General features: G+C 35.5%; 8 protein-coding genes across 21 annotated transcripts; 6 read left to right on the forward strand and 2 right to left on the reverse strand.

The window, feature by feature from the left end:
* Positions 1-172: 172 nt before the first annotated feature.
* LOC123217170 (F-box/kelch-repeat protein At3g24760) lies at positions 173-4,082 on the forward strand. 4 transcript variants are annotated; one of them, XR_006502428.1, is made up of 3 exons: positions 173-1,567; positions 2,882-3,039; positions 3,935-4,082. XR_006502428.1 is itself a non-coding variant. In XM_044637980.1 (2 exons), exon 1 carries the CDS (start codon positions 246-248, stop codon positions 1,551-1,553), a length of 1,308 nt encoding a protein of 435 aa, XP_044493915.1. In that variant the 5' UTR covers positions 173-245; the 3' UTR covers positions 1,554-1,567; positions 2,882-3,189. The 4 variants fall into 4 exon arrangements, 3 of the variants coding, with proteins under 3 accessions (XP_044493915.1, XP_044493916.1, XP_044493914.1); XM_044637980.1 differs by lacking the exon at positions 3,935-4,082 and having other exon boundaries at positions 2,882-3,189; XM_044637981.1 differs by lacking the exons at positions 2,882-3,039; positions 3,935-4,082 and adding an exon at positions 2,107-2,471.
* A 60-nt stretch (positions 4,083-4,142) lies between these two features.
* On the forward strand, positions 4,143-7,118 carry LOC123217171 (ribonuclease P protein subunit p25-like protein). Of its 2 annotated transcripts, none has more exons than XM_044637982.1 (8): positions 4,143-4,294; positions 5,329-5,409; positions 5,520-5,608; positions 5,692-5,766; positions 5,965-6,077; positions 6,168-6,248; positions 6,395-6,457; positions 6,751-7,118. In XM_044637982.1, the coding sequence occupies exons 1-8, from the start codon at positions 4,172-4,174 to the stop codon at positions 6,843-6,845; spliced, it is 720 nt and encodes a 239-aa protein (XP_044493917.1). In that variant the 5' UTR covers positions 4,143-4,171; the 3' UTR covers positions 6,846-7,118. The 2 variants fall into 2 exon arrangements, with proteins under 2 accessions (XP_044493917.1, XP_044493918.1); XM_044637983.1 differs by having other exon boundaries at positions 6,168-6,245.
* Positions 7,119-7,897: 779 nt separating this feature from the next.
* On the forward strand, positions 7,898-10,294 carry LOC123216530 (protein SULFUR DEFICIENCY-INDUCED 1-like). Its single transcript, XM_044636966.1, has 4 exons — positions 7,898-8,207; positions 8,512-8,724; positions 8,879-9,034; positions 9,731-10,294. The coding sequence occupies exons 1-4, from the start codon at positions 7,938-7,940 to the stop codon at positions 10,136-10,138; spliced, it is 1,047 nt and encodes a 348-aa protein (XP_044492901.1). The 5' UTR covers positions 7,898-7,937; the 3' UTR covers positions 10,139-10,294.
* Positions 10,295-10,654: 360 nt separating this feature from the next.
* Positions 10,655-13,191, forward strand: LOC123216531 (pantoate--beta-alanine ligase). Its single transcript, XM_044636968.1, has 4 exons — positions 10,655-11,563; positions 12,336-12,449; positions 12,530-12,661; positions 12,912-13,191. Exons 1-4 carry the CDS (start codon positions 10,970-10,972, stop codon positions 13,032-13,034), a joined length of 963 nt encoding a protein of 320 aa, XP_044492903.1. The 5' UTR covers positions 10,655-10,969; the 3' UTR covers positions 13,035-13,191.
* A 132-nt stretch (positions 13,192-13,323) lies between these two features.
* On the reverse strand, positions 13,324-15,892 carry LOC123216532 (vesicle-associated membrane protein 722-like). The gene is made up of 5 exons (XM_044636969.1): positions 15,375-15,892; positions 14,286-14,427; positions 14,050-14,170; positions 13,856-13,918; positions 13,324-13,709 (listed from the first exon to the last, which is right to left on the reverse strand). The coding sequence occupies exons 1-5, from the start codon at positions 15,562-15,564 to the stop codon at positions 13,566-13,568; spliced, it is 660 nt and encodes a 219-aa protein (XP_044492904.1). The 5' UTR covers positions 15,565-15,892; the 3' UTR covers positions 13,324-13,565.
* Positions 15,893-16,459: 567 nt separating this feature from the next.
* On the forward strand, positions 16,460-18,524 carry LOC123215590 (uncharacterized protein At4g13200, chloroplastic). The gene is made up of 3 exons (XM_044635750.1): positions 16,460-16,805; positions 16,993-17,147; positions 18,075-18,524. The coding sequence occupies exons 1-3, from the start codon at positions 16,568-16,570 to the stop codon at positions 18,315-18,317; spliced, it is 636 nt and encodes a 211-aa protein (XP_044491685.1). The 5' UTR covers positions 16,460-16,567; the 3' UTR covers positions 18,318-18,524.
* A 657-nt stretch (positions 18,525-19,181) lies between these two features.
* Positions 19,182-22,589, reverse strand: LOC123215591 (guanine nucleotide-binding protein-like NSN1). Its single transcript, XM_044635751.1, has 9 exons — positions 22,430-22,589; positions 22,097-22,341; positions 21,783-21,897; positions 21,479-21,652; positions 21,110-21,324; positions 20,683-20,947; positions 20,273-20,452; positions 19,911-20,122; positions 19,182-19,727 (listed from the first exon to the last, which is right to left on the reverse strand). Exons 1-9 carry the CDS (start codon positions 22,446-22,448, stop codon positions 19,374-19,376), a joined length of 1,779 nt encoding a protein of 592 aa, XP_044491686.1. The 5' UTR covers positions 22,449-22,589; the 3' UTR covers positions 19,182-19,373.
* Positions 22,590-22,597: 8 nt separating this feature from the next.
* LOC123215593 lies at positions 22,598-27,814 on the forward strand. 10 transcript variants are annotated; one of them, XM_044635754.1, is made up of 10 exons: positions 22,686-22,737; positions 22,900-22,953; positions 23,106-23,290; positions 23,774-24,097; positions 24,239-24,461; positions 25,214-25,360; positions 25,462-25,586; positions 26,271-26,478; positions 26,751-27,007; positions 27,393-27,814. In XM_044635754.1, exons 3-10 carry the CDS (start codon positions 23,181-23,183, stop codon positions 27,559-27,561), a joined length of 1,563 nt encoding a protein of 520 aa, XP_044491689.1. In that variant the 5' UTR covers positions 22,686-22,737; positions 22,900-22,953; positions 23,106-23,180; the 3' UTR covers positions 27,562-27,814. The 10 variants fall into 10 exon arrangements, with proteins under 10 accessions (XP_044491687.1, XP_044491692.1, XP_044491693.1 ...); XM_044635752.1 differs by lacking the exon at positions 22,900-22,953 and having other exon boundaries at positions 22,598-22,737; XM_044635757.1 differs by lacking the exon at positions 22,900-22,953 and having other exon boundaries at positions 22,598-22,737; positions 26,274-26,478.
* Positions 27,815-27,982: the final 168 nt, after the last annotated feature.

The raw sequence follows: 27,982 nt of genomic DNA on the forward strand, positions 1-27,982 counted from the left end.
GAATGAGTACGATGGCCGGCCATTTCTTAGACCTGTGAACCAATTTGCCAGAATGGGCATCAATCAATGGGCTTGATGCCGACAAATCATAATTAAAAATAAAAAATAAAAATAATAGTAAAATTGCCAGTAAAACTTTGAAATCCTCTCCACAAAATTTTCATGCCGCTGGCTTCACGTAACTTCGCAGACCCAGTCAATCAAATATTATTAACTCGTTTGAAAACGAAAGCAACCAAAGCCACATGTTTTTCTTTTTGATTTCATCACTGTGTATTTCATTCTCAGCTACCGCTCACATTCCAACTAATCCCTCACAGTGCTTCTGTTTTTCTTCTTCGACCCAAAAAAAAAAAAAAATGTCTGATCACAACCCTTATCCCAATTTCAACATCCTTAGCACTGATGTTTCTGAACGAATTCTGTCACTACTTCCAATCCCAAATCTAATTCGTGCCTCTTCTGTGTGTAAATCTTGGCACTCCATCATCTCCACTCCTTCTTTCTCCTCTCTGACGCGTGCCCTCCAAAATCGGCACCCTTGGTTCTTTCTATTCGGACTTCACAACACTAACTCCAAAAAAAATCAGTCTTTTGCTTTTGATCCTGTTTCAAATTCCTGGTTTCAGCTCCCTGCAACTCAGGAATCTCCCGGTGGCTGCTTTATTGGTGCTAATGGCTACTTTTTTACTACCACTCCAAGATTCAGTTACTGTAAGATTTTGAAGATGTTTTGGCGTGTTACTGCCCCGCTTAGTTTTTCTAGGATTAATCCTCTTGTGGGTGTTTTTTATGATGAAGAATCATGTAATTCTGCTTCTGGGCTTGAGGCTGACATGCCTAAGTTTATTGTTGTGGGTGGCGTGAGGTTCATCGGTGGGTTGGTTGATATTGAGGACAGACTGGCTGTGGAGATTTATGATCCCAATTCGGATTCTTGGGAGTTATTTCCGCCTTTGCCGGCGGATTTCCCCTCAGGAAATTCAAGTCAGAACTTGTCTTCTGCATTATTTAAAGGGAGATTCTATGTATTTGGTATCTATTCGTGTTTTATTTCGTCTTTTGATTTGAAAAATCATGTTTGGAGTGAGGTGCAAACGCTAAGGCCTCCTGGGGTTATTTTTTCCTTCTTGATTGCCTGTCAAGATATGCTTGTTTTGGCTGGAATGTGCAATGCGCCCCATGGACCCTCCTTTAATCTGTGGAAGATTGATCAGAACAGTATGGAGTTCAGTGAGATTGCAATTATGCCTCATAATTTTCTTTACGGTTTAGTTGATAGCGAGGAGGATGATAAATTTGCAAGCTTGAAATGTGTGGGGCTTGGCAATCTTATATACGTGTTCAATGAGGAGTATCATAAGAAGTATCCAGCTTGTGTTTGTGAAATTGATAGCCAGTCGGGTAAGTGTAGCTGGAAGAGGGTGCCTCAATTGCCATCTCCTGTTAATAAGTTTCATAAGGTCATCAGCTTTTGCTCAATGGTTTCACTCCATGACATTCTCAGCCATGAGGAGGAAGACATTGGTCATGTCGAAGTTATATCCGACTGATAATTCATCTATTTTGGTATGAATAGACCTTGATATCCTTCTATCTTGTGAATGGTTTATGTTCTTATTTCTTACAGCATCTTAATTAGCTTTAGCTTATTTACTGTAGGCAAAATAAATGGAGTTTGATAATGTTAGCTGTACGTGACCAGTTGTATTGAATTGATTGCAGCAACTGCATCGTTAGAAGATGTCTTTCCATTAGCTTTGAATTACTTTGTGAATATGTTTGTATGAATAAATTCATCCTATGAACTGTCTCTATGAAGGAGTGTACATTTTGCTGATTTTCTAGTTGGAAAAAAATGACACCTCCTTTAGATATATTAGTAATTTAAACTAACAATTTATGGGCTCCATGTTTCTTTATGACATAATGCTGCTTGCAAAATTGTGGCCCTGTTGTGAGCCTTACTGTCTTAGAGTTTTGAACTTGCACACGGATGCAACCCCTATGGTCAAAAATCGGCACATCTCTAACTCAGCTTCCTGCTTATAATAGCACCAACAAACTAGTTAAGTTAAGCTGATGTTATGTTTCACTATATTTACAGCACAAACTGTTGATACCGCTTGGTAGAGGTGGTCATTAGACTGTCTTAGTGGCCCATTTGCAGGATTAAACCACCATGCAAAGAGACATTAGAACCTCCTTTGATGCTAAGTTACTGCCTTGTATTTATGATCAAAACATTCATAAGGATTATCTTAGAGTTGCCTCTGATGATATCTTTTTCAGTGTTGAGTCGAGGCTTCTTTCTCCCACAGTTTATGGGTTGGCCCTTTTGCTCTGTTAACGCTAGTGAAGACAAGTTGAGTGTACTCTGCTTCTTCCCTTTTGTATTTTGGTGAAGAAAAGAAAATATTCTTATACTGTTGTTATGGTAGTGCCAGCCATTTTCAATTTCCATTTTCCAGTCACATATGAATTTATTTCTCAAAAATTAATATGGTGACAATGATGCATGATTCAACTGAAAGTTACCAAATTATGGCATATGAATGCTGCTGGAATGAGGCTGTGGGGATTAAGATGAAGAAATTGGATTGAGTCAGGTTATGACTGACAAAGCACCCAAAAAATGAAGGGGATTGGTGTTTTAGATCCTACTCTCTTGTTAGTCACTACTATTAATCCAATGATTTTATATTCACTTGCAGGACTTCAATTTTTGTAAGTTACTGATTAAGTTGATTCCGACTAGTTGAAGATCTTAAGCTTAGCTATAAAAGCAATATGCAGAAAACTTGTGGATGTTTCTAAACTACTGTAAACATAAGCATTTTTTTAAAATCATTTAATAGTTGATTCTGTCTTCTTTGGTTAAGTTTCGTGTGTTTAGCTTGAAGCTGGCTCAAATTTCTGAGAGAAACCATTGTACGCAGTGCATAATTTTTATCCCTAGAGCCTGTTTCTGAATTGTGCAGCGACGTATTCCATTTAAGTAATGAGAAGGAAATGAAGCGGATGAGATGAAATGATGAGGTTTGAACATCTTGAATGTTTATCATGCAGCCTTATCAAGATGGTTCAATGAATGTCTCGTTGCATGCTGATCACCAATGACAATTATACTCAGCATTTATAATTACTGTGCTATTAAATTTTTATTACATGATTCATCGTTTCATCTCATTCTTTGGCTAGATAAATTGATTTGTGGACAAAGGTGAAGGCTATAATTACATTATCTATTGTATTATATGTCATATTATTATTGATAATAAAATATTATTAAAATATTTTATTAGTTGATAAAATAAAAAAATAACATCAATAATAAAAAATAAATAAAATATAGTATTAGAGTAAATTTTATACAATCTTAATTGGAGGCGACATAGGGTTGGGTTAACGTCGGCACAACCTATCAAGCCTATGGGTGGAGTCGAGCCTAAGGCCCGTACAATAGTAAGCCTTACGGAGAGGCTATTTTGATGAAAGTACGAGGCTCACAGTCCGAATTGGGTTGAACTTTACAATAATAGGTTGGTTTGTTAATTTTCTTAAAAAAATATTTTTTAATTAAAAAAATTTAAACAATGTCTTTTTTAAATTGTCAATAGTAATAGATCGTGTCGGTTAGACTCTCCCCCCAAGTTCATGACCCGATTGTTATAGTATAACTTAGATCCTTTTATACTAAACTTTTCGTTTAAACTTTGGGTTAGAGTAACCTAATTAATGCCTCTACTCTTAACTGAATCAATTAAAAGGTATAAATCTTAATCTAAGCTACCAACATACAATTAATCAATCATTAACTATGAAATTTGCTTTCATCATCGTTTGATTACTAAGCAAAGAAATTCGATTCGTATTATCATTGTCATTAATAAAGGGAATCATTTGATTACTCAATACACCTTCCTTTCTTCAGGCTCAAACATCCGATCCGAGGACTAGAAGCGAAGCGAGCACACCATAAACATAAAGTGCAAACCAATCTCAGTTCATGTATACACGCGCTCGCTCTCTCGCGTGAACAAATGTTGTTACTCTGTAGCAGGAAACAGTGAAAAACAAGTAATATGATGTTGTTGTGTGAGGCGGGGCAGAGGTTTTAGCCTTTACTTTCTTTATCAGACAAATCTCTGCTAGGGTTTTAGCTTCACACATGGATAGATATCAGAAGGTTGAAAAACCGAAACCCGACTCCCCCATAAACGAGAACGAGATCCGTATCACAACGCAAGGCGCTATCAGAAACTACATAACCTATGCCGCTACTCTTCTTCAGGTACCCTCTTAAATGAGTGATATTGTATTTGTATGTATGTGGAGGTGTTTCTGCATTTGCTTTTGTGGGTACTCATTGGTGGTGTGTGTATTGCGGATATTGGGCTTGAGTACTAGGGCTTTGTTCATGGTGGTTTTTAAGGATTGTGAGTTTCTGTTTGGTTCTTGTTGATTGATGATTATAATAGTCTATATTTTGATAGATTCTGATCCAATGGTGTGATATTTGATATGGTACTGAGGTTACTTTTGGGCTAATTATGGTGTAATAATAATGGATCTTGGTTTGGTTTTTGTAATGTTTGGATGATATGTTTCTAGTTGATAGTTTGCACTGTTGTCGTTATTGGATTTTATGCTGTAAAAGCTTGTAAATTGTTCGTTGTTGATCAGCGCTCCATTTAAAGAGTTTTCAAGTGTTCATGATCATTTGTTTGGTTTTATCCCCTTAGTGGGCGAATTGAGGATATTATGCCCTAGAAGAAGGAAAAAGGGAATCAAGACTTGATCCTGAATCCATTGATATTGAATCCTTTTAGGAACATCCTCCTGAAGTTTGAATGTTCTTTTGTGCTTCTATGTATGGGCTAGTCTATTTGCACTACGTTTTTTAGAATGAATGTTGATAGTTGCTATGTTTACATTTTGCATTAGTTACACCTGGTTGTCAGCCTGCTTCTTTTATTGGACTTTCCTTTTAACTTCTCAATATGTATTTAATCTTCACATTCAGTAGTTGAATGTCTTCAGCCATTTGAGTGCCTTACTTCTAAAAGCCTATTGCTGCTCAAGTTTGCTGTTGCTTAGAATTCATTTGCTGAACGCAGTTACATTTGGAAGCCATGGCATGGTTTTACTCTTCTTAAACGACCTTTTATGAAATTGCTTATTTAGGTTTATGTTTGGGAAGTTTCTAGATGGTTGTCTCTTCCTCCACTTTTTCTCTCAATGGTTAAGAGTGACTGTTAGATCATCTTTAATAGACAAATATGAATTTTGGGTATTGTTATTTACCTTCCTGTGATGTTATATTAGGAGAAGCGTGCGAAGGAGATTGTCTTGAAAGCAATGGGGCAGGCAATCAACAAGACGGTAGCCATTGCTGAGATTATAAAGGTATTATCTTTTTTGAAATCTCTGCTGGTTCCTCCTTAACCTTTTTCTCTCTCTTCCTTATCTATTTATTTATCTACTACATTTGATCAGCCATTTGTATCTTAAAACAGAAAAGAATTCCTCGGTTGCATCAAGATACTGCCATCAGCTCTGTTAGCATAACTGATGTATGGGAACCCATTGAAGAGGGTCTTGTTCCGTAAGTTGCAGAATTCTTATGGAAATAATGTACTTATTATGATTCTCCTGTTTTATATACCTCATCATCAATGTTTGATGCAGTGTGGAGATGACTAGACATGTCTCAATGATTTCAATAACATTATCAGCTAGAGAACTAAACAAGAACTCTGCTGGGTAGGTTCATTAATCTATATTGTGATAGAAGTGCTTATGCTGCTTTTGAATATTCTATGTAAGTTAAGATGCTAGTTATTTATAATGATAAAGACTGCTGTGCTGTGATCTCCTTTTTGATAATTGGAATCATTATATTGTTCCATCTGAATTTCTTATTTTCACATTCTCAGTATCAATTGGAATACATGTGCACAGGTACCAAGCTCCATCTAATGTGGAACCACCAAAGCCACAGTATCGCTATCAGTCTCAGCAACAACAGCAACCGCCCAGACAAGGGCATATTCCATACAATGCTGTTAATGAAGGTAACATCAGCAATAGATTGATGATTGCAATTGTAATTTAAATACCCTTTTTTTATTCATCTTAACATGTCCTCAGCATTGGACTTTTAGATTCGTATGGTCGGGGCCGAGGCCGTGGTAGGGGGAGAGGGCGAGGTTTTGCTAGGGGTGGATATGGACGCTATCAAGGTGGTTTGTATATTGAATTGTGTTTTGAGAAATCGTGAAAATTTATTTTCCTATTTTTAATCTTTTTTTTTTTTCATTTTTCCTTTTAGATGTGTGTCTAGTCTACTTTGGTTTTTAAGTTATCTGACTTCACTCCTTCTTTCTGACAGAAAATGATGGGTATTCAAACTGGGGCAGAGGTGGTGGGCGGGGCAGAGACTGGGGTTATGGTGGTAAGTTGCTTCAGTACTGCATATGCAAACCAAAAAGATTTTCTTTTATGTGGCATGTGATGAATTGAGAAACTAAATTTCTGTTGATATTACGTAGTAGAATGAATTTTTTAGTACTGAAGTAATCTTGAAAATTAGATATTTAATGAAGAACATAATGATTCATATTCCACAGAAGAGTTTGAAAACAATCAGGTTTATAAATTTTTGCAAGCAGGAACTTGATTTTAGTTGGCATGTTTGTGTTAAACATGTTATTAGCTGACCAATGGGAACACATGTTTTTTCGACAGGAGCCGGATATGAAAGAGGCAGAGGTGGAGGGGGCAGAGGCTATGGCCGGGGCCGTGGAAGGATGGGTGGCCGAGCAAGGGTTGGTGGGTATTAAGCAATAGTCACGGGTTGATGCTCTATGTCTGCTTTAACTAAATGCTTGCATTGGCCAGAGGGGAAGATTTAATGGGAGTAATACTTTTAATAGCGTGAAATGTAGCTTATGATCTCCGGCGTTGTTAAGCAGTGGTTTGGCGTTGTTTTTCTGAAATGCATATGTATGAATGTGGGCATGGTTGTTTTGTTGCATTCGGCCAAGAGCAAGTAGGCATTGTATGATTGCTGTAATTTTATGAAAATATATGACAAATAAGTTGAAATGATTGCATTTCTTGGTGATTTTTGAGGTCAAAAAAAATAGATTAGAGATCACTCATTGTTTCCTAGAAGAATCTAAACAGTGACGACTGAGGAGTAATCAACACTATTTAATATATAAATCTGCCAAGTATTCCTGTTTCAGTACACAGAAAGTGGATGTCTGAGTTCATCAATTAGACAAATACTTTTCCCTCCTCTAATCCATTAAATTATCTAGATTCATTTGTTTGACTCGTTTTAGACTTTTCCTTTCTGGCTGTCACACGTGTGCATCTACAATTACTAAACACCATTATTATCCATTCAATTTTCAGAATTATTTTGCTTACTGAAAATATATTTAAATGGTAATTAATTTGAGCAAATTTTGAGTGATGCACATTTAAGCCGGGATCATCCATTCCGCTTAAACTTTAGTGAGTTCGAGAAACAGTAATTAATTTATCATTTATCAATTAACTATAATAATTGTGAATGAAACTGTAAAAAGAATGAATTTGAGGTATCTGATTTTTTTCATCATTTTCTGAATTCTAATATAAAATTATTAGATTAGATACATTTTTAATAAATAAACATTAATCAGGATTTATAAATAGTTGAACTCCTATAATTTCTTAAAGAATTTTGAGTATATAATTTTGAGTATATAATTAAATATTATTTTGAGTATAAAATAATATTTAATTATGTATATATTTATATATTTAAAATAAACGTACATAATTTAATTGAAATGGAAATATAATACATCCATACTGATGATATGATAAATCTGTATTGTTCTCGAGAGACTCACGGCAATGACACGTGCTCCAATGAAGGGATGATCGACCGCTTTAAAATTCATATTAAGGAATTTAGACGGAATGCCGGCCAGGTTCACCACCAATATCTACGATTAAATTGTTTCTCTCGATCTATCATTTCTTCGCTATTTCTTCCTTCATCGTCATCAGAAAAGTGTTTACCGAGAAAAGAGAGTATGGAAGGGACTTCAAAGAAGACTAATCCAAGAAACAAAGAAAATCTCTTTCATGTAATTCACAAAGTTCCAGCTGGTGATGGACCTTATTTTCGAGCTAAACATGCTCAGGTTCATTTTTTACCTCGTTAATTTGTTGCTTTCTTTCTCTTCTCAGGCTCTGAATGCTTTGCTTTCTGGTATTAATTTGACCTAAAGTATGGATATAATTAACAAAAATTATGAAGATCTCATAATCTAACGAAAAATTTTGGACTGTTTCTCTCTTGCACTATTCAAGGTTTTAAAATGGCAACATAAATTTATTATTATTGGATCCTTTGATCTGGTAGCTAGGTTTTCTAGGTTCAATGTGTATTTTAATGGTATTGAACTTAAGAAAAATTGGATGATTAAGTAGTTGAATGATTTGCAGCTAGTTCAAAAGGATCCAGAAGCAGCTATACTGTTATTCTGGAAGGCAATAAATGCAGGAGATAGAGTGGATAGTGCTTTAAAAGACATGGCAGTGGTGATGAAGCAACTCGACAGAAGTGAAGAAGCCATTGAAGCTATCAAGTCTTTTAGGCGTTTTTGCTCCAAGCAAGCTCAGGAGTCTCTGGATAACGTCCTTATTGACTTGTACAAGGTACATACTACACATGCCTCATCTTCAGCAACTTTATATTGAACGTAAAAGAACATTTATCTTTTTAATTTTGAGCTATAACCCTAGCCTTTTCAATTCCCTTTTTGTTTTTGATTCTAATAGTAATTACATATGCATTAATGGATTTTTGCAGAAATGTGGGAAAATAGATGAGCAGATTGAGATGCTAAAACGAAAGCTAAGACTTATATATCAAGGAGAAGTTTTCCGTGGAAAACCTACAAAGACTGCACGCTCTCATGGCAAGAAATTTCAAGTTTCTGTTAAGCAAGAAACTTCCAGATTGCTGGTACGTCAATTGTTAATTGGCCTTGCATCTACCAGCTACCCACAAATAAAAACAAAATTCCATACGTTGTTGGAGCCACATTCACATTTTTTGTGGGATAAATTATAAGAATCTTCATCAGAAAACAATAATCTGTGAGACTTAAAAGATCAATCTTTAGTTAATTTGCCACCATTTTCTAGCTAAGTCGTGAAACCCCTATAAAACCAAGTGGCAAGTGATGACACTAGCCTTGCTATCAGAGTATCAACAAACATACACTTTTGAGTATACAACAAGGAATTAAGATTGTTCAAAACTGGTTAACTGAATTAGTTTGTCAACTTTTTGAATCAAACTAAATTTTCATTATAAAAAAATTCATAAACCAAAATCAAACAGATTTAAAGATTAATCAATTTTGAATCAAATCAAAAATACTAATTAATTGAATCAAAATTTTGGCTAACCGATTTTGAATTGAATTTCAAAGAATTATACTATTTTATTATGTTTTTTCAATTTTTTAAATAGACTCAATGTTTCATTAATTTTAAAAACGGTTTGGTTTAACCGGTTTTATAAAATAGTAAAATCGATGCCCAAGCTAAAAACTCAATTTTCAACATATAATTGGATTCGTATAAAATTTTAAATATATAATTGAGTATTAAACGAGGCTGGGCTTAGTTGCATTAATGATTAATGAACTTGCAGGGGAATCTGGGTTGGGCCTATATGCAAAAATCAAATTACATGGCGGCTGAAGTGGTGTATCAGAAAGCACAGATGATCGACCCGGATGCCAATAAAGCCTGTAATTTGGGTTTCTGTCTGAAGAAACAGGCCCGATTCGATGAAGCCCGATCAGTTCTTCAACAAGTTTTAGAAGGCAAAGTTCCTGGATCAGAGGATTGCAAAGCAAGAAAACGTGCTGAGGAATTGTTAGTGGAGCTAGAGTCAAGGCAACCCATACCCGATTTGTCGGAGCTTTTGGGTTTTAATCTGGATGATGATTTCGTGAAGGGGCTTGAACAAATGATAAATGAATGGGCACCTTCTAGATCCAAAAGGCTTCCCATCTTTGAAGAAATTTCTTCATTCAGAGATCAGTTAGCATTTTAATTTACTTATTTTAATTGAATTGTGGTAACTGGTAAGTTTGGATTGCTTGCTCTCTTACTTTATATAAGTGTTCATAATTCTAAATGTATCCAAATAAAGATTTCTTGTAGATAATGGGCATACTTTAATGACAAAAATTATCTATGTTTTTGGTAATAGTCAAGTACGTTATAGATTGTGAGGAACACTATAGAGATTACTTAATGATACAATTTGGAAACAAAAACTAATTTGGCAAAATTTAGAGTACAAGTAAATTTAGTTATGAGGGATAATTTGAGTGAAAAATGATTAAAATTCTAAATATAGAAGTAAAGATTTAAAAATTTATTTGTTAGAAATACAAAAGATTTTATCAAATAAAAAAAAAAGTCTGTTAAAACAGAAAATTTTAATCACACATCGCTGGCAGCATACCAGAATTATGTTTATTTGTCAGATTCAAAGTTTAAGGATTCGTCTGGATGAAGTTCCGATAAAATAGAAAAAATATATATATATGGAACGACGTAGGCGCCAAGAACCAAAGTTCCATTCCATCCCAACCCCCCAACACCCCCCACCCACCCCAAGCCCGCCGCCGCCTCTATTGAGATAAATCATTTTTAAGATTTTGCCTCTTGGCTTTCCAATATTCCAAATCCCCAAACCCAAATCAATCACATCATCTTCTTCACCAACTCCCCACTGAAACTGCGTACACCGCCAGGGATCACATTCTTGTCCTGAAACCTACCCAATTCCAAGTTTAATTTTTACTCCGTACGCTACAATTCCTTCTTTTGAACTACAAACAACATTAGCTTGTTTCACTGCCTTCTCTTGTTTCCCATGGCAACCAAAAAACCAGAGATAATTACAGACAAGAACCAGATGAGGAACTGGTCAAGAGCCATGAGATCACTAGGCAAAACCATTGGCTTAGTACCCACCATGGGTTATCTCCACGAAGGTCATTTATCTCTGGTCAAACAATCCCACCGCTATGCGAATCTCACTGTTGTCTCCATCTATGTCAACCCAGGTCAGTTCTCTCCTTCCGAGGACTTATCCTCTTACCCTTCTGATTTTGACGGTGATATCCGCAAGCTTATGTCTCTTTCTAAAGGTGTGGATGTTGTCTTCCATCCTGCCAATCTTTATGATTATAAAACCTATAAAAATAGTAACGATATTAATGACTGTAAGAGAAGCGAGTCTGGCAATACTGGTAGTGGTGTTGTTTCATGTCTTGAAGAAAAGGGGATAGGGCATGAGACGTGGGTGAGAGTCGAGAGATTGGAGAAAGGTCTATGTGGGAAGAGTCGGCCTGTTTTCTTCAGAGGGGTGGCTACCATTGTTAGCAAGTTGTTTAATGTTGTGGAGCCTGATTTTGCTTTCTTTGGGAAGAAAGATTATCAGCAGTTTCGTGTTATTCAGCAAATGGTGAGTATTCTGTGGAAGACAAATTAGTGGTGTGATATAGATAGAAAAGTTTGTTGCTTTCCTTGAAAAAATAATGTTGTGGTGATCATCGATTTTGAACAAAAGAAGAGGTTTGGATTTTATGTTTGATTTGGGCTTTGAGAGTTTACTGTAATGCTTAAATCTTCTTCTTTTGATGTGTTGAGTTCGAATCTGAATCTTTTAAATTAGTGTAGAAATCTAGGTTCATGTTAGTTATGACGTTGGAATGATTCATGAAAATATTTGAGAATTTCCTTTTCTTTTTGCATATGGAAACCATGTTGAGTATGAGGATATTGTCCAATATCCATCATCTTCACTGTGGTGTGATAAAAAGTGCCTTAAGGAATCTGACTATAGAAAATTACTTGAAGGGGTAGTTGACTTGAAACATCTACTTATTTGGATGCCATGTATTTGCTGTTTGAAAACTATGTTCTCTTCCTGTTTCTTGGACTGTAGAAGATTGAGACAGAGCCTCAGGCATTAAAAGAGAAGAATTTTGGAGTGATTTGATTTTTGTGGGATTTGTCGTTCGAACTAATTAGAAATGTCATGATAAGTAGACTGTGATGACTGATGGGTATTCATTTAATAGTTGAAAGTAGATTTGCTACGTGACATTTGATTTGATATGTGTTTTCCAATTAAGATCAGTAAACATTAGTATTTTTTAAGCAATTGGGTTCAATGAGCTACAAGGATAATACACTGTTGCTTATTAATTTTTCTTGTGTTCGACTTACTACAGGTTCGAGATCTTGATTTTGGCATAGAAGTGATAGGTTCTGAAATAGTTCGAGATGAGGATGGTCTCGCATTGAGTTCTCGTAATGTACACCTGTCACCTGAAGAAAGGGAAAAGGTCGCCTCAAAGCTGTTAATCCTCTTGCTCTATGTTTTATATATAACAACACATTGATGTATTCAATGTGTAATCTGCAGGCATTGTCTATAAGCAAGTCACTATTCAGAGCAAAATGTTCTGCAGAAAAGGGTCAGATTAACTGCAAGGAGTTAAGAGGCTTAGTCATCCAAGCAATAAATGACACCGGGGGAAGAATTGACTATGCCGAGGCAAGACTCGAAACTCTCTACCCTTAAGTTTGAGTATTTTTGGATTGATAATATGCCAATCAGAATTTGCTTTATCAGAAACATATATGCTTGCTGATCTTCCTTGTGTTCCAGGGTTCAACAAAGGGAACATCTATTTGTTATGTACTTTTTGATGGCTGCTAAAGTTCCTTGGTTGAAATACCACTTTCCAGTATTAAAATTTTCATTTTTCGAGTGTTTCTAATTTTACAATGTTTCCTGTCATCAGATTGTGGACCAAGAAAGTTTGGAGGCAGTGGAAGAGATAAAGAGTCCTGTCGTCTTTTGCGTTGCTGCATGGTTCGGGAATGTCCGCCTCATAGATAACATGGAAATCAGCATTCATAATTAGCTTTAGTTTCTCCTTGCTAAATGACATTTGTAGCCTTCTTTTGATAGCTGGCTCTAATACTAGCCTTGCTTATTTCTCCAGTTTCAAATTTTGTTCTGTTTCACATGTTTTATTGGAATAATTATATGGTGTGTTCTGAGATGGTTCACTTGAATTAGAGACTGGAATCTGCACCCTTGGATATTGATCATGAATAAAAGCAAATTTCATCTTGAGGTGCACAGACTAACTAATGTAGTATAAAGAGATGTTGACTTTATTACAATAATATCGAGCAATTCATTGAGAGTGGAAGGTGAAATGCAGTATCTGCAATTGGTCATTTTCTTCGACAGATGAAAAGAATGGCAAACTTCGACACACAGAAGAGTCGTATCAAATGATTCAAAAATACAAAACTATACAAGCCCGGTCTCGTGATATAGGCTAAAGCAGGAAATAAACTACAAAATGTATGAAAAAATTGCACAGTGAAAAGTTTTAGACAAACAAAGCCACACTCTTTGTGGAGAGGAAGGTACCCCGTATCCATCAACATTTGAAGCCACCACAAATGGACAAAACTATGATGAGAATCAAGGCAACTATGATTCCCAAAACTATCAGTTTTATCTTCATGTTTCGCAACCACATCTTCCTTCTCATCTGGGTTCCCTGCTGCCTGAAATCTTGTGCCTGCAACACCACAAACAGCAGAATTCACATTAACAGATCAGCCAGAATAAAGACCTGAGACTCAAAGAAATGAAGATATGAAGCTAGTTTTAGAAAATATTGCTATATTTGGTTATCAATAAACAAAATGATATACAATTGTTGACCTGTGAGCGAAGATTCTCTGTCTTATCCACCAAAAGCTCAATTTTCTCTCCACGGTCAAGAACCTGTACATCAAAATTATTAATCACAACAGAACACCACATTTGTTCAAGAAAGTAGAAGCACCATAAGTAGAAAATAACTGTATTGGTAACACACAAACAAGTAGATAGAAGCTTCAACAGGAATGTCTTACCTTCTCTATGTTTTCCATCATAACACCTTTCACTTCTGAAACCTGAGCCTTTACTTTAGCTAGCTTGCTGATCTCCTCCGGATGATCAACACAGTATTGCATCTGCTCCTTCAATTTAGGCCTACATCATTGACCAAAAAAAAAAAAAATCATGGCATTGATGTATATTGCATGACATAGATGGAAGACACAAGCCAATTCATAACTTGACCCTCAGAAATAGAGAGAAAGATCACCCAAATTCCTTGTTCAAGCTCTTAGCAACTGCTGTTGCAGCTTTTCCTCCCCCATATTTATTGGTAAATTCCTCTTTTACTCGCTCAAGGAAGGCAATAGGAAGTTGTCGACCAACAGATTCAACTGCAACCACACAGTAAGCTGCAACATTCAAAGATCAAGTTAGTTTCCATGTTAAACTGAAGGACAAGAAAACACTCAAAATTGATTGAAAAAGGAGACAGCAAGAGTTCAAAAAGTGATCCAATAGGAAAAGACTTCATCAAACATTACAAAAGCAGAAATACCTACTCCAGCTTTGAAGTCATTAAACACCAATTAATCACTAGATATGAATATATTAATTCTCTTAATCTGCTTCAGACTAACAGAGACTTCAATTGCCTGCAAACCTTAACTCCTTTTAGAAGATAGATAAATTGGTATCCAAACACAAATTTTCATGATTAATTCCATTCACTTTATCTAATCCAACCAATGGTCAAGAACACCCATCATATAACAGACTTTAAACAAATTTATTGAATAGCAACAGTGGATCTAGTGTTCTAAAATCTGAACAGGTAAATAAACATCTAAACTGAAAGTTAGAAATAAAAGCATTAATATCTATTCTTCACAATAATATCTAGTTTGCACATAAGTCTTCCAATACATATACAATATGAGGAATAGTTATTTACATCATCAAAACAACAGAAACATTAACCTGAAGCAAAACCAGCTTGCCTAATATATGCAACCAAAATTAGCAAAGAACATAGAAACTAATTGATTCAAGTATTAACGTTATCTCGGAATTCTCAGCAACGGCAGAAAGAAACTTCCGAAACAATCAAATCAAATCAAACTCTACAAACTAAACAAGCAAGATTCGTCGAAACTTAATCACCTGATCTAATTAGAAATCACTTAGCTTCAAAATTCACTTGCATAATTAATCAACAAATCAAGTTAAATCCATTTCCAAAACTACAAAGCATACAAGGTGATCATTCAAAATCTAAAATCTTATAATCCGATCAAAACAATAAAAAACAAACGCAAAAAATGCACAGATCAGAGGATAAATAAGAAAGAGGATATACTGAAGCCTTCATCGACGAGGTAGTTAAAAGTATGGCCATCGCAGTTGTAAGTGAACTTGTTGTTGGTAGCAGGGAGTTTCTGGAGGCACTGAGCTGCTATGCTAGTGAAGTTTCCGGTGAACTCGGTGTAGTCGGCTAGTATGACAGTTCCACGTGCCACGAAGCTGTAGATCAACGACTGTTGCCCCATTTCTGACCGGTAAAACAAGCTTACAACAACAAAACCTAAACCTAGCAAAGTGAAATATGTTTATAGGGAGAAGAAAAAAATATTTGGAGAATTTGTTGTTGTTGTAGTTGTAGTTGTTGCAGCAGATTAATCAAATGAAGGATTTTATTGTATTGGCTTAGGGGAGAAGCAAAATGCTTTATGATGATGAGTTTGTTTTCAGTTTAGCTGCCCTCCAAGTCGAGCCGAATTAACCGAAATGCCACGGAATTTCCCAGTTTGGATTTTGAATATCTGAAGGATAGTATGTGAAGGATAACATTTGTTGTGTGAAATTAAAGACTTTTATTAGGAAGTGAATTTGATGTTGAAAAACGAAAGTGCCTCTAAAACGTAATCCAGAAGACTTTATCCTCTTGACTTTCACTGTTTTTTAATTAAAAATTAGAATAATCCACGTGTCAGCGTCAACTTGAAAATATACTCCTAAGAATAATCTTCTGGATTAGTATTATTATTGTATTAATCAAATCTGAAAACCTATTGGATTCTTTCATTGTTCCTAACTAATTTTTAGTTTTTTTTTAAAATTAAATGAGAAAAAATATAAAATTTTAATTAATAGAGATAATGAATTTTTTTATCTTTATTTTATATAAACTAATTTTTAATTATTTAAATTAAAATTTAAAAAATAATTTTTTATGGTTTTTTTATTATTAGATAAATTTTGTCATTTTTTACTTTTCTTTTTCTCCTTTTTAGTCTCTTTTTTGATCGTTTCTCTAAAGACAAAGTGAGTTGTTCTAGATAAAAATAGATTACTGTAATTAAATTAAATATTTATTTGAAAATAAATGGGATAATCACTGAGTAGAATATTTTTGCTTCTTGAAAAAATTAAAGAAAATAAAAAAAATCTTGGACCAAACCCAAACCCGTTTGTTTCCCAAGAACCAATTTGATGATTTGATGAGAAGTAGAGGTGAGAAACAAACCCGAACAGCCGCAAAGAGAGGAAAACATGAACAGGTTGGTTTCAGCTTATTCGCCAACTTCAACTATCTGTTCTTTCATTCAATCCAAACCCCATCAAAGCCGCCGTTTCAACAACCCAGTCGAATCACTCACTGTCACTTCTCCTGCTCTGCCATGTTCCTCATATCTTAAGCTTAAAAGTCTTAGCTTTGGTGGAGCAAAACCGCCTAAAACACTGATACTGCAATGTAATAGCAGCACCAACCCTAGCCCTCCTGGTTCCGGTTCAATCCCTCAAATTTATCTCTTTTTAATTATTAAATTGTCTTTAATTTAGGTTTCTTATGAATCTTTTGAACTTTTAATGCAAAAGAAATGGTGGGTATTTGTCATTTTTCTTAATTTTGTGTATATGTAAGTTGCAATGGAGGAAAAAGATACAAGCAGGTAATAGCGTGCTGAATATTGCAGGTGATGGTGAGAGCAGGAATATATTGGATGCATTTTTCTTGGGGAAGGCTGTAGCAGAAGCCGTTAATGAGCGAGTTGAGTCAGCAGTTGGGGAGTTTTTTAGTACAATTGGTAGGTTGCAAGCGGAGCGACAAAAGCAAGTCCAGGAATTTCAGGTAGAGCATATCAATTTGCAATTAGGGCACTTTTTCGTCGTCATTAGTGATAAGAAGTATATCTTTTCTATCTTCAACCTTCTATATGCTAGCTTCGGCTTCGCAATTAGTTGGAAGATCACTTATAGGTTGTTTTGTCATATGGAAAGTGAAAAACTGGAAGTGGTCTCAAACATCTTTTGTGTTTGAAGTAGTAGAAATTTGAGGCCATGAGTCTGTATCTTTTCTTGCACAGCAAAATAAGAATTAATGGTGCCTTTCTTTGTCAATATGAAGCTACACAGCACTGTGATTATAATTTGTTAAGAATTCATTATATTTGGCTTATTAAGAAGAAATGTGAATTCCAAAATGATCGATAATATCTGATTGTGTGATTTTAAAGAAATCAATTGTTGAGAATGTGATATTAGTCATCATGTGGGACAAGCTTAGCTTAGCCTTTCATATATCTTTTGACTAGATGCCATCTCTCCCAGACACTAAACTGACCCTGAGAAGAAAATTGGAAGATTGACATTTAATTTTTGGTGATTGAACATGCAAGATTCATGTTTCTTGATAATCTCTGTTATAAATATGCTTAAGTAATGACTGCATGCTATAAGCTTCTAAATCCCTTTCATACTTGTATATCCTGTGTCATCATTACTCATGCCACTCTGTCTTCACCAATACAAAGAAGTCTTAGTGAGCAATACTTGTTTTCTGAAAAATAATTGTAGAATAAGTTTCATGTTTTTGTTGATATAGATTATACCCTAGTGCTTGCACAACGTTTTTGTTATATTATTTTAGGTGTGCAGCAGATTTTGGGATGCAATTTACCAATCTAATATGAGCATAGCATGATTTTTAGTGCTCAACTAACTTGTTCCCCCCCCCCCCCTCTAAAAATGCATATGCTTTTGTGAGTGATTATTGCAGGAAGATGTACTTGAAAGAGCCAAAAAAGCAAAGGAGAAAGCTGCACGCGAAGCAATGGAGGCACGAGGACTTATCCCCAAGTTCAGTACAGAAAACACAACATCAATCACTCTTGATTCTACTACTTCAACAGCTTCAGGTCTGAACGCCAACACTCTAACTCCTCCAAGTCCATCTGCCTCTGAATCAGATCCAAATCCTGCTGAGCAGGACCCTGTTTTAGGAGTGTCAGATGAGGACTAAGCATTTATATCCTTGGCTTAGCGGGTGCCTGAAAAGGTTTACAATATAGACTGATCTGTATTATGGTATAAATCACACCTTGATTAGTGACAGTTAGTTTGGTTCTTATAGCATAGTCCATTGAATCATGAATAAGTTCGGTTCTTTTTTCCTGTTTGAAACCTTTTTATAAGAATGGGAGGCAGACGGAATCTTGTTTTGGTTTGCTTTTCCTGATTCAAAAAACTTCATAAGATACATAAAAATAATTGATAGATGGAGTTGAAACTCACTGCACCCACTCCACTCCATAATGTTGTGGATACAGTGGGCCAAACAGCTGTGGTTAATTCTTGTTTTACATGAAAAAAAAAAATCCAATGTGAAGTAGGCATTATCTTCATTATGTCTTCCCAGTGTCTGAAAATTGAAGGTTAAAATAAGAAAAAAAATCGTTTGATGCTATATCGCTCTACAAAATGATTTGTACAATTTTTGTTTTCAGTAATGGAATAAAGGCCAGTCAATGCCCGTTGACTTAAATACTCCATAATGCAATCGAAATCTAGAAGTACCAGCTAACGTCTCACTTTAGACTCTGGCTACTGTGTAACGAGGAAGTTGCAAGATTGCATTCCCTCAGATCATAGAGAAAATTGAACTGAAGGTGGTCCATATAATGTGCTACATAAAAGATATTAAGTTATTGTACCAGAAAGCCCAACTTCTGATTTTCAAAAATTTTCTCTAAAGTTGCTCCATATCTAAGCTGAAAGCCGAAAAATCGAATTGATAAAACTTCAGACTTAAACTCTATACTATGGGTTAAAGCCAAGCACAGCCCAAGGGGGGAATCAGAACAAGTTAATAACCATGCAAGACATATTGCGCAAATATTGATTTGATAATTTTTTAGACATTAATTTATGCAGAATACTCACAAAACTTAATGGAATAAATGCCCATTTAAAAGTTCTTAATAAAAGCATTTGAAATCCTGTAATCTCATATTTGGATGTAAGTAGTCCCCTAAAGAGAAGAAAGCCTCCACCGTTTAGTTTTTCTTAGCTATTGTCATCACTCACCATCAAACTGCACACCAGACAAGGGCACTTCAGCTATGATTGGAGATTCATCATCACTAGCATCCGTGGCAGATCCCTTCTTGACATAATCCACTTTGAAATCATAATCATCATCCATGGCATCCACTTTCTTGGCCTTTTTCCTCCTCTTCATTTCTGCCTTTTTCATTTTTGTATTAAGTATTCCTTCCGCTGAATATAGTTTCTCATTCTGCCTGCTTGTGGCAGCTAATCCTTTAGTTTTTCTTGCATTGTCATCTTCAGCTCCCATGGGCTCGTCATTCTCATTGTTAGATATATCCTGCAGTCCTTCATTAACTTTAGCTGATGCTTGTTGCAAATCTTCCTGAGTACAACAAATGCAAAAGTGTGAGACCTTTCGATAGGGATTTGCATTTAATGTTTTTTCATATATTGCTAGTATTCATTGATTCATACATTTACAACAATATGCGGAAGACATTTGAAAAAGTTGGGCAGTCCTCTAGCGATTAGACAGCAACCTTAAACAATAGAAAGTATTACAAACCTCTAGCATTGTTTCATCAAAATTGAGTGGACAACTAGGAGGTACTTCAACAGGATGGAAGTCGCCAATGGACTTGAGGCTTCCAATGAATGAAGATTCACCATTATATATCTCATCAACATTAAATTCTTTACTGAGCTCTGAAACAATCTTTGCTTCCGAAGATTCTTCTTGATTCCTGGATGGGGGCATAGTGTAATATGGAATTTTACCTGGAATACATCAAATCATAGCACCTGTTGACTCAGCACTGAATGTCTCTTCCTTTCTATGCAATATATAGTATTTTTCCATTATTTCATCCTGTTTTCTGAGTGTATTAAGACTAAAATTAAATTCAATAAGCATCAGCAAATCTGTACCTTCATTCCAGTCGTGCAGAATAATTCTTGCAGCAGCTTCAACATCCACAACACCACCCTTTTTAAGCTTACCCCTAACAGTCGCTACCTTCTGCAAGAAGTCATCAACTGAATCAAAGCTTGGGACTTTGTACAATGTTACCAACAGTGTGGCTGGGCAAAGCTTGAGAATTTCCTTCACTGGGTCATCCATAAAAAATATATGTGAGTGCCAAAAAGTAATGAACAACACCATCAATAAACAAGAAGATTATGTAGCGTCACATATGATCATACATGCAGGAAACACTTTCTATTAGTAAAACAAATAAAAAAATACTACTTATCGATTAGAAAATTCACAATACAGCAGTTGAGCATTTTGTACATAAACTCCAGAAATTTAAGAAAACTGGTGGATGTTCAATTACCAGGTCCAACTGGATCTTCTAACTTTTCAATTCTTTTGCAGTTTCGAAGAGCTACAGAAGCATCATTCTCCCCTGATTTAATCATTACAATACCAGGGCAGTCCAACAATTTAACATTCTTGTCTAAATGAACTTCTTGCATTGATCTGGTTAACCCTGGAGTAGCCCCAACATTTACAACATGGCATCTCTTCAAGCTGTTAATTAGACTACTTTTACCAACATTTGGTAGGCCAACAATACCCACTGTAATAGACTTCTTGATCTGTCAAAGACCGGTAGAAGTCACAGATTAGCACATGCAAGAAAGTGATGCATTATCACTACTTTGAAATCCAACACAACTATTGGCATAACATATACACAGCAAGAAGATAGGAGGAAAAAAAATATACAGATCCTAGCAAAAAACAATGGATAAAATTACCTCATGACTTCTGGAGTAATTCTTCAACAATTTAATAAGTGTCTCTGCTCCAAGACAATCACTAGTTTGCAGAAGTTTGCTAGATTTTGATGCTTTTGTGGTTTTCCACCCTAAATTTGACCTCTGCTCTTGGGTGCTGCACTTAAAGGCCATAGCAGGTAATTCTTCCCTAAGGTACTTGAGCCACTTTTCAACAGATTCTCGAGGGACTAGATCTAAAATACAAGCATACATTTAAATTATCACAAGTAAAATCACCATTGTAATGACCACAAAGTATTTTTCACTATCTTGCAATCGATATTATTCTTAATGCAAAGAAGGAACATGTGGAGACAGTGTGGTCAGGACTGTGAGTTAATAAATTACCGATTTTATTCAGAAGCAATACTAAGTGCTTATCAGGGCCTGCTTTCATCACCATCTTTTCCATATCGACACAGCGAGTACCAAGGGGATCTCGTGCGTCAAGAACTTCCAAAATGACATCCGATGCTTCAATGACTTTAACTAACTCCTTGTAGAAAGCCCTATCTGAGTTATCTGTACGAACGCAGAATATTATCGCATACAGAAAGAAACCTTATATCATAATAAATATGTCTAACAGCTAACTTAAGTGTTTTGTATCTTTTCCGCCCAGAAATCAACTTCCAATTATAGAAAAGCATACCCCAGTTTTTCTGGAATCCAGTTGAATAATCACTGCTCTTCCCCTCTCCAAAATCTTGTTCTCCTGCAGTAGCTGAATCACCATCCTCTAGCAAACCCAACTTCCTTTTCTGAGCCTGAAAAAATACAGAGCTCCTGATACTATGAACCAATGCCCGATTAAAGATAGAACACAACTGAGGTAAATGATTACATCTACAAAGTATATATACCGTCACCAAAAACACCAAGAAACTAAGTCCATCTACTCATGATTACCAAAATTCAAAGTGTTATCTATAAACATAATCTGTGGAGAAATAAAAAGAATGATACCCTCTCCTTCCGGGCGGCTTTTTTTTGCTCCAATTCTTCAATGGCACGAGCACGGCGAGCCTCAAGGGCCTTGAGCTCTTGTTCCTTGAAGGGCCAGTCATTGGGAATACCAGGGTCTTTCTCGACTTTGCGTTTACGATTCAAGTTGAGCTTCTTGGCTTCCTTAGCCTTCTTTTTGTGGTGCTCTTTTACTTTCTTTATTACTTTGTATTTCTGCTTCAACGATACTCTCTTACTCTTACTCTCTGCATCAATAATATAACAAAATGACTATACACTAATCTCATTATAATGGTGATTGCAAATTAGTAAGGAAAGGGATGATACGCTTACTTTTACTCTTCTTCACCATCTTCGGTTGCCTTCGACTTCAAGGGTTTTGGAAAATTTTGATAATGGGAGGCAGGACGCCCTCTTAGGGTTTACGAAAAAAATTTAGGCCGAATGTCATGATATTTCCCACCGTAACTTCGAAAGAAAATATTTGATACCTTTTAAGTTTAAAAAATCAATTTTCACACCCATCCGAATGTTGCCAATTGTCAGCCAATAATAAGATTTTGTGTATTTGACAAAAAAGGAAATGGGCAGCGAGCCCTCTCAGTTTATTTGGAGTATTTTGTGAGGACGGAAAGAACCAGGTACGCACAAATCCAATCCTCATCTTCACTCATCAACCTCTTCTTTTCTTCTTCACTTCAATTCAGAATCCTAACCTCTTTAGTCGCACTCGTCTTCTTCCATCTACTTTCTCACTTCGCTTTCATCGGTAACTGCTTTTTTCGTAATTTATATTCCATTAGTTTATTCAACTTCTGTTGATTGCTCTTACTGTCAACTTAGAGATCTAGATATAAGTAGGCGTTGTTGTTTAGTACTTAATTAAATTAATTATTCGCTTCGCCTTCAGTTTGTTGCTATTCAATATTATTCATTTATTTACTCTTTAGTATGAATTCATTGCAAATCGATTTAGTGCTAATATTCTGATGTATCAATTGATTTGAAGCTGTGGTCGTTGGTATAGTTTGCAATGTACGTGCAATTTACGCTATGTGCTGATTGAGGAACTTGAATTTGAAAAATGGCGGAATATGTGGCAGCTCCAACATGTATTAAGCTGTATATGCAGAGTACTCGTGCAAAAGAGAGAGAATGTTTGCGAAAGAATTCATTTTTAAGACCGGCTCAAAGGTTTTCCTTCCTTACTTTTTTGCTTTATTTTAGATTGATCTATGGTGGTGCTTCATGGTTGTCTTGAGAATGGGAATGAGCCTTGCCAGCTTGAGTAATCATTCTTGATTGTTTATTGAGTTTCATATTTCTTTGCAGATAGTTCTCAGTTTTCTATTATTGTTAATAATGAGTTTTATTATATATCTTATGCACCCTGATGTGATGAGAAATTGTGAGAACACTGAGAATGAACCCTTGAATCTTTTGCTCTCTAAGTTTTGTTATGACGACAAAATTTGGACAGTTTGTATGTCTATAGTTGGTCCAGTTGAGCTGTGCCTCAGGTCCCAGATAATTGTAACATAATGTTTTCCTAATTTATGCATTAAAACATCCTTAGCAACTATAGTATTCTGTGTGCATAGAGGTGTTCCCACCATAAAGGGATAATATCCGTGCTGATGTTGAGTCTTGCATTTTCTTTTGCCTTTGTGGCTGTAGAAGGTGTTCCAGTGGAAGATGTAAAGTTGCCCAGTTCTCATTGCAGAAAATGTGTGTGATTAGGACTTCAAGCGCTGAAAATCAGTTAGTCTATCCACATCCCAGGGAATGTTCATTCAAATGTAGTTGCTCAGGGTTTTTGGTGAACTCTGATGTTGCAACAGTCTCTGAATGGATTCCCGTTGGTGATCAGGTACTTCTTATGGCCAGTATTTTCCTTACTTATCTGGCTGGAGTAATTCCTGTTCAGAAGTCTAATCACACTTTGCAAAAGAGCATACTTGATAACGTTGTGGCCTCTGAGAATTCAACCTCTCCTGGTAGGTAAGGGTAAGGATATCAAATATTACATATGTTTTGTTGCACATAGACACGTTGTTTGGGTTATCTGGAATATGACTGCATTTCTGGTTTCAGTATGCTTGTTTTTCTTTGTTACTCAGGCAATTTCTCCTTTAAATGCAGTGCCCGGAAGAATGATGACAAAGCTAATTTAAATTATGCTTGGGAAGTGGTGAAACAAAAACTTTTGGATTCTCTAGATGCTATTGAACATGGTATTAATTCTGGAAACAGAGCCCTTGAATTTGAACAACAACAGGAAAAGCACCAACTAAGTTTGTATGCTGTATCTGAGGGACCAAAGTTACGGTTGCTTTGGGCTTCTTTTCTGCAGCTTGAGAAAGAGGCAGGCATTGTCTATATTGTCTCCTTGAACTATATTTACAATGCATAAATTTGCTACTTTTTAAGCAATTGAGCATTCTACTTGCACAGATAGATTCTTATACTGGTTATAAGACCCTTCTGGTTAAAGTAAAAACAAAATTAATTGCAGAAAGGATGATAAATAGCTCTGCTTCTTGTTTGTATTTTTATAAAATTCTTTTAGGTTGTAACAATCTTGAATGTAAATCTACAAAATTTGTTGGTACCGAGAGTATGAATAAGTTATTGTTTTAATTAGTTGTGATTGGAAGATAAATATGCTTCTTGTAGATAAAAGTTTCCAAAAATAATGTTTGAATGTGTGAATGTTATTTAACATTTTAGTACATATCTCAATGGTGTATATGGCATATATTTACTCTGCAGCATAAGAGAAAAGATTTTTATGATAATTTGTATTTATCACATAGTTACGGCATTATTTGCCAAAATTATTTGCATTACTTACAATCATCGTTTTGCGAAGAAACATTTGGTGTTACTTCTCAACTCTATTTGATAGGGTTTTTATGATTCATATGCCACAGTTAGGCCAGTTACATCATAGATGCATGTATTTTTAGATATCAGTGTATCTTTTTGACTTCAAATACTGGAAGTGTGGTGTTTTCCCAATAAATGTGGCATTGCATGGTTACTAATTGCAATATATCCTTCCCTTGAATAATTTTTTCTTCTCTGGTGATTTAATATTTCAGCGTTTTGTTTTAGGTAAATAATATCTCCAGCAATCCCAACTCTGTTAACATGGATGATTGGACAACTATTTTTTCTGAAATCATTCGAGAATCCTGTCAAACAGTATGCATGACTTGGCTGGAAAATGAATTTGACCTAGACAATAGTAATGTTGACAAGGTATCTTGCAAATTTCAATTTGTTGCACTGTCAGTACCATTACACTTCCCTCTTTTGTGCCTACTAAATGCTTTTCATGTCTTTGTCACTCTTTGTTTCAGGCACTTATTTCTCTTATTACAGAGAAGTTAAAAGGAGATGATACTGTTTTAAAGAATATTGTAAAGTTAGGCAAGAGAGATCTTTATGCTGAATTAGTGTACTTTCTTCGGTTCGATTGCCCCAGGTAAAACCAGTTGGTGTTGTTTCTTGAATCAGATGAATTTATCATAAATCATGTAGAATTAACTGTGGAATAGTTATCTGCTGGATACAGTGAATGCATACATGTTAGTGCCAGTTTTGCACATTGTGGGGAAATATCTGTCCCTGTACAGCACATCTACCTTTAATAATGTATTTGCTTTTATTCTTTGTTACTTTTTTTATTTTTTTTGTACAAAACAAAAGTTTCTCCATTCTATGTAAACTAAGTAGTTGTATTGAGATAAAATACTGTTTGTGAAAGAGGATGCGTATTTTTCTGTAAAGAGCCAAAAGGTTATAGAATACCAAGATGGTTATTTTCCAAATGCAAATATAGATTATCCCTACAAATCGTCGTAGTCATCTTCTTAACCACATCGCTGCTTCAAAGTTGGCCTTCTTAGGAGTCCAGCAGATTCAAGATCATCCAGTCAATAGCTATGCAAAATGAATTGGCTCTCATCAACTACTGGAATTTTGCCTGGTCCAATTTATGTGATAGATCAACACTCTACTTTTTCTTTATTGACCCTGTGTTAGTTTTTGTAGACGTGTTTGATGAGGAATTTATTCCCATGCTGTTAGCTTTCTGTAAAAACTTGCTCAGTGGTATTCTATCTGTATCTAATCTACTTTGACGTGCTGTACCATCATATTTGTTTAGCAGAAAGGGTTGCTGTTACGACAAGACTTTGTTTTCTTTGTATGTGGATTCTATATTAGAAGATTTGGTGATAACTCTAGCAGATGGGATTGCGAGCATTTATCTAGAGCTTATTTCTGTCGACGGCAATTTGTCAAATGAAATTAACAGCCTGGGTTTGGTGATGTGTAATCTGTCAACCCGTGCACTCCAAAGATTACGTAATGAGGTAGAAGTAATTTCTTTCCCAGCTTAGTATTATTATTTCATGAACCTGTGGTCAATGTTTAATATGCTTTTTTGGATTCTGTATTTTGTTTCTCTTTCTACTGTCATTGCAAAAAAGGGACTTACTAAATGGCCTTACGAATTAACCTCAAGTTTGAATCTGTTGCACGTGTTTCATAATGGTTTTGAAGTGGTTTCATCTAAATGTTTTCCTTATTTTAAATATTAGGGAGCTAAACATCATGACTTTAAACCTTTCTTTCTCTTGAACAGGTGGCCCTGAATTTATGGTTGTACCAAAATGTGAAGGCAGTTGTATCAATGTATGAAGATCGGTTTGACCTGTGCACATTTCAGATGCATCTCATTGAGGAATCTAGCAGGGATATCCAACTTGAGAATCATAATTGGTGGAAGAAGCTGACCTGGGGAAAATCTGGGACTTCGACATCTGCATCAAGTTATATTGAAATAATCCAAATTTCCATTTCTGTGAGAAGAACCAAGGAACTAAGGGCCCTGACAGGGTGGTATGGCTTTTCTATGTACCCCATAGCAATTTTAATTTCATGCATTAAGCAGCATTGAATACAAGGTCTATGACTTAGGAAGCACCTGAGATTGCTAGAGATGAAAATGAGATTGTTTCAGTACTTCGTATTGAAAACGTATTAGATAAAAAATTATGCACAGATTTTTTTATGATATGAGTTTGAAATTAATTCTTTTATTAATCATTTAGAAGCATTCAGGAGTTGCTTTTCAAAATTTTAAAGACAATTTTCTTCTAACATGGATCACATATGTTTTTCACCCCCAATTTGTCCTGTTTATTTGCTGCATTTTCATCGGTTTATGATTTTTAATATTTTCAGCATTTTCAATTGAATCTAGCTCAAATTTTATGTGTTGCAGGAGGTATTACTTCAGCCTATTCCTCGAATTATCTGACATTAGCTTGCCATTTATTAGAGCAGTTTTTGAAAAACTCAGCAATGCCATCTCATTCTTTTTTGTTAGCTTGATTGGGAGGTCGATAGGACTTATCTACACCGGAATTAGACAGTCCCTGCGATGGAAGTAAGATGTGATACAACTGGTGCATTTTTGTAGTTCATTGCTATGTTCATAAAGTTTGTTATTCACTTGATATAGGAATTGCCTGTGTGAGTAACGCTATTCTTAGACTGTCGAATTAAACCCTCATTTCTTCATTTAGCTTAGAGGCTTCTTGCAAAGACTTGCTCAATTAATTTGAGAATTGAGATTCTTTTTGAAGTTACTATATTGACTTCCACCTTTATATCATTATCAATAAGATGGCCATATGATATTCACCAGTTTGTGTATAATCATGTGAAATTTAGGCAGTGATTCATCAAGACTTTTATACCCAATTGTTGTGTGTTCTGTTATGTGGCTTATGCCCCGGACTCTCAGATAGGTTAAATTCAGAATGTTTCAGAGAATAGGTGATCTTGCCCTGTTTGAAGTTTGAAGTGCTA

Source organism: Mangifera indica, chromosome 5, assembly GCF_011075055.1.
Source record: "Mangifera indica cultivar Alphonso chromosome 5, CATAS_Mindica_2.1, whole genome shotgun sequence".
NCBI lineage: Eukaryota > Viridiplantae > Streptophyta > Magnoliopsida > Sapindales > Anacardiaceae > Mangifera > Mangifera indica.

What these genes read in the sequence shown, in the direction of transcription:
- LOC123217170 (XM_044637980.1), top strand. Translation starts at nt 246, where the DNA reads ATGTTTTTCTTTTTGATTTCATCACTGTGTATTTCATTCTCAGCTACC.
- LOC123217171 (XM_044637982.1), top strand. Translation starts at nt 4,172, where the DNA reads ATGGATAGATATCAGAAGGTTGAAAAACCGAAACCCGACTCCCCCATA. An exon ending in CCATTGCTGAGATTATAAAG is followed by an intron (nt 5,410 to 5,519) that starts GTATTATCTTTT and finishes ATCTTAAAACAG; the next exon opens with AAAAGAATTCCTCGGTTGCA. An exon ending in CAGAGACTGGGGTTATGGTG is followed by an intron (nt 6,458 to 6,750) that starts GTAAGTTGCTTC and finishes TTTTTTCGACAG; the next exon opens with GAGCCGGATATGAAAGAGGC.
- LOC123216530 (XM_044636966.1), top strand. Translation starts at nt 7,938, where the DNA reads ATGATCGACCGCTTTAAAATTCATATTAAGGAATTTAGACGGAATGCC. An exon ending in TCCTTATTGACTTGTACAAG is followed by an intron (nt 8,725 to 8,878) that starts GTACATACTACA and finishes GGATTTTTGCAG; the next exon opens with AAATGTGGGAAAATAGATGA. An exon ending in AAGAAACTTCCAGATTGCTG is followed by an intron (nt 9,035 to 9,730) that starts GTACGTCAATTG and finishes ATGAACTTGCAG; the next exon opens with GGGAATCTGGGTTGGGCCTA.
- LOC123216531 (XM_044636968.1), top strand. Translation starts at nt 10,970, where the DNA reads ATGGCAACCAAAAAACCAGAGATAATTACAGACAAGAACCAGATGAGG. An exon ending in TTCGTGTTATTCAGCAAATG is followed by an intron (nt 11,564 to 12,335) that starts GTGAGTATTCTG and finishes GACTTACTACAG; the next exon opens with GTTCGAGATCTTGATTTTGG. An exon ending in CACCTGAAGAAAGGGAAAAG is followed by an intron (nt 12,450 to 12,529) that starts GTCGCCTCAAAG and finishes TGTAATCTGCAG; the next exon opens with GCATTGTCTATAAGCAAGTC.
- LOC123216532 (XM_044636969.1), bottom strand. Translation starts at nt 15,564, where the DNA reads ATGGGGCAACAGTCGTTGATCTACAGCTTCGTGGCACGTGGAACTGTC. An exon ending in TGATGGAAAACATAGAGAAG is followed by an intron (nt 13,919 to 14,049) that starts GTAAGACATTCC and finishes TTTGATGTACAG; the next exon opens with GTTCTTGACCGTGGAGAGAA. An exon ending in CAGAGAATCTTCGCTCACAG is followed by an intron (nt 13,710 to 13,855) that starts GTCAACAATTGT and finishes GTGGTGTTGCAG; the next exon opens with GCACAAGATTTCAGGCAGCA.
- LOC123215590 (XM_044635750.1), top strand. Translation starts at nt 16,568, where the DNA reads ATGAACAGGTTGGTTTCAGCTTATTCGCCAACTTCAACTATCTGTTCT. An exon ending in CCCTAGCCCTCCTGGTTCCG is followed by an intron (nt 16,806 to 16,992) that starts GTTCAATCCCTC and finishes TGAATATTGCAG; the next exon opens with GTGATGGTGAGAGCAGGAAT. An exon ending in AGCAAGTCCAGGAATTTCAG is followed by an intron (nt 17,148 to 18,074) that starts GTAGAGCATATC and finishes TGATTATTGCAG; the next exon opens with GAAGATGTACTTGAAAGAGC.
- LOC123215591 (XM_044635751.1), bottom strand. An exon ending in ATTACTCCAGAAGTCATGAG is followed by an intron (nt 20,948 to 21,109) that starts GTAATTTTATCC and finishes GGTCTTTGACAG; the next exon opens with ATCAAGAAGTCTATTACAGT. An exon ending in TCTGCACGACTGGAATGAAG is followed by an intron (nt 20,123 to 20,272) that starts GTACAGATTTGC and finishes GATGTATTCCAG; the next exon opens with GTAAAATTCCATATTACACT.
- LOC123215593 (XM_044635752.1), top strand. Translation starts at nt 23,181, where the DNA reads ATGGCGGAATATGTGGCAGCTCCAACATGTATTAAGCTGTATATGCAG. An exon ending in AATTCAACCTCTCCTGGTAG is followed by an intron (nt 24,098 to 24,238) that starts GTAAGGGTAAGG and finishes CTTTAAATGCAG; the next exon opens with TGCCCGGAAGAATGATGACA. An exon ending in TCCAAAGATTACGTAATGAG is followed by an intron (nt 26,479 to 26,750) that starts GTAGAAGTAATT and finishes TCTCTTGAACAG; the next exon opens with GTGGCCCTGAATTTATGGTT.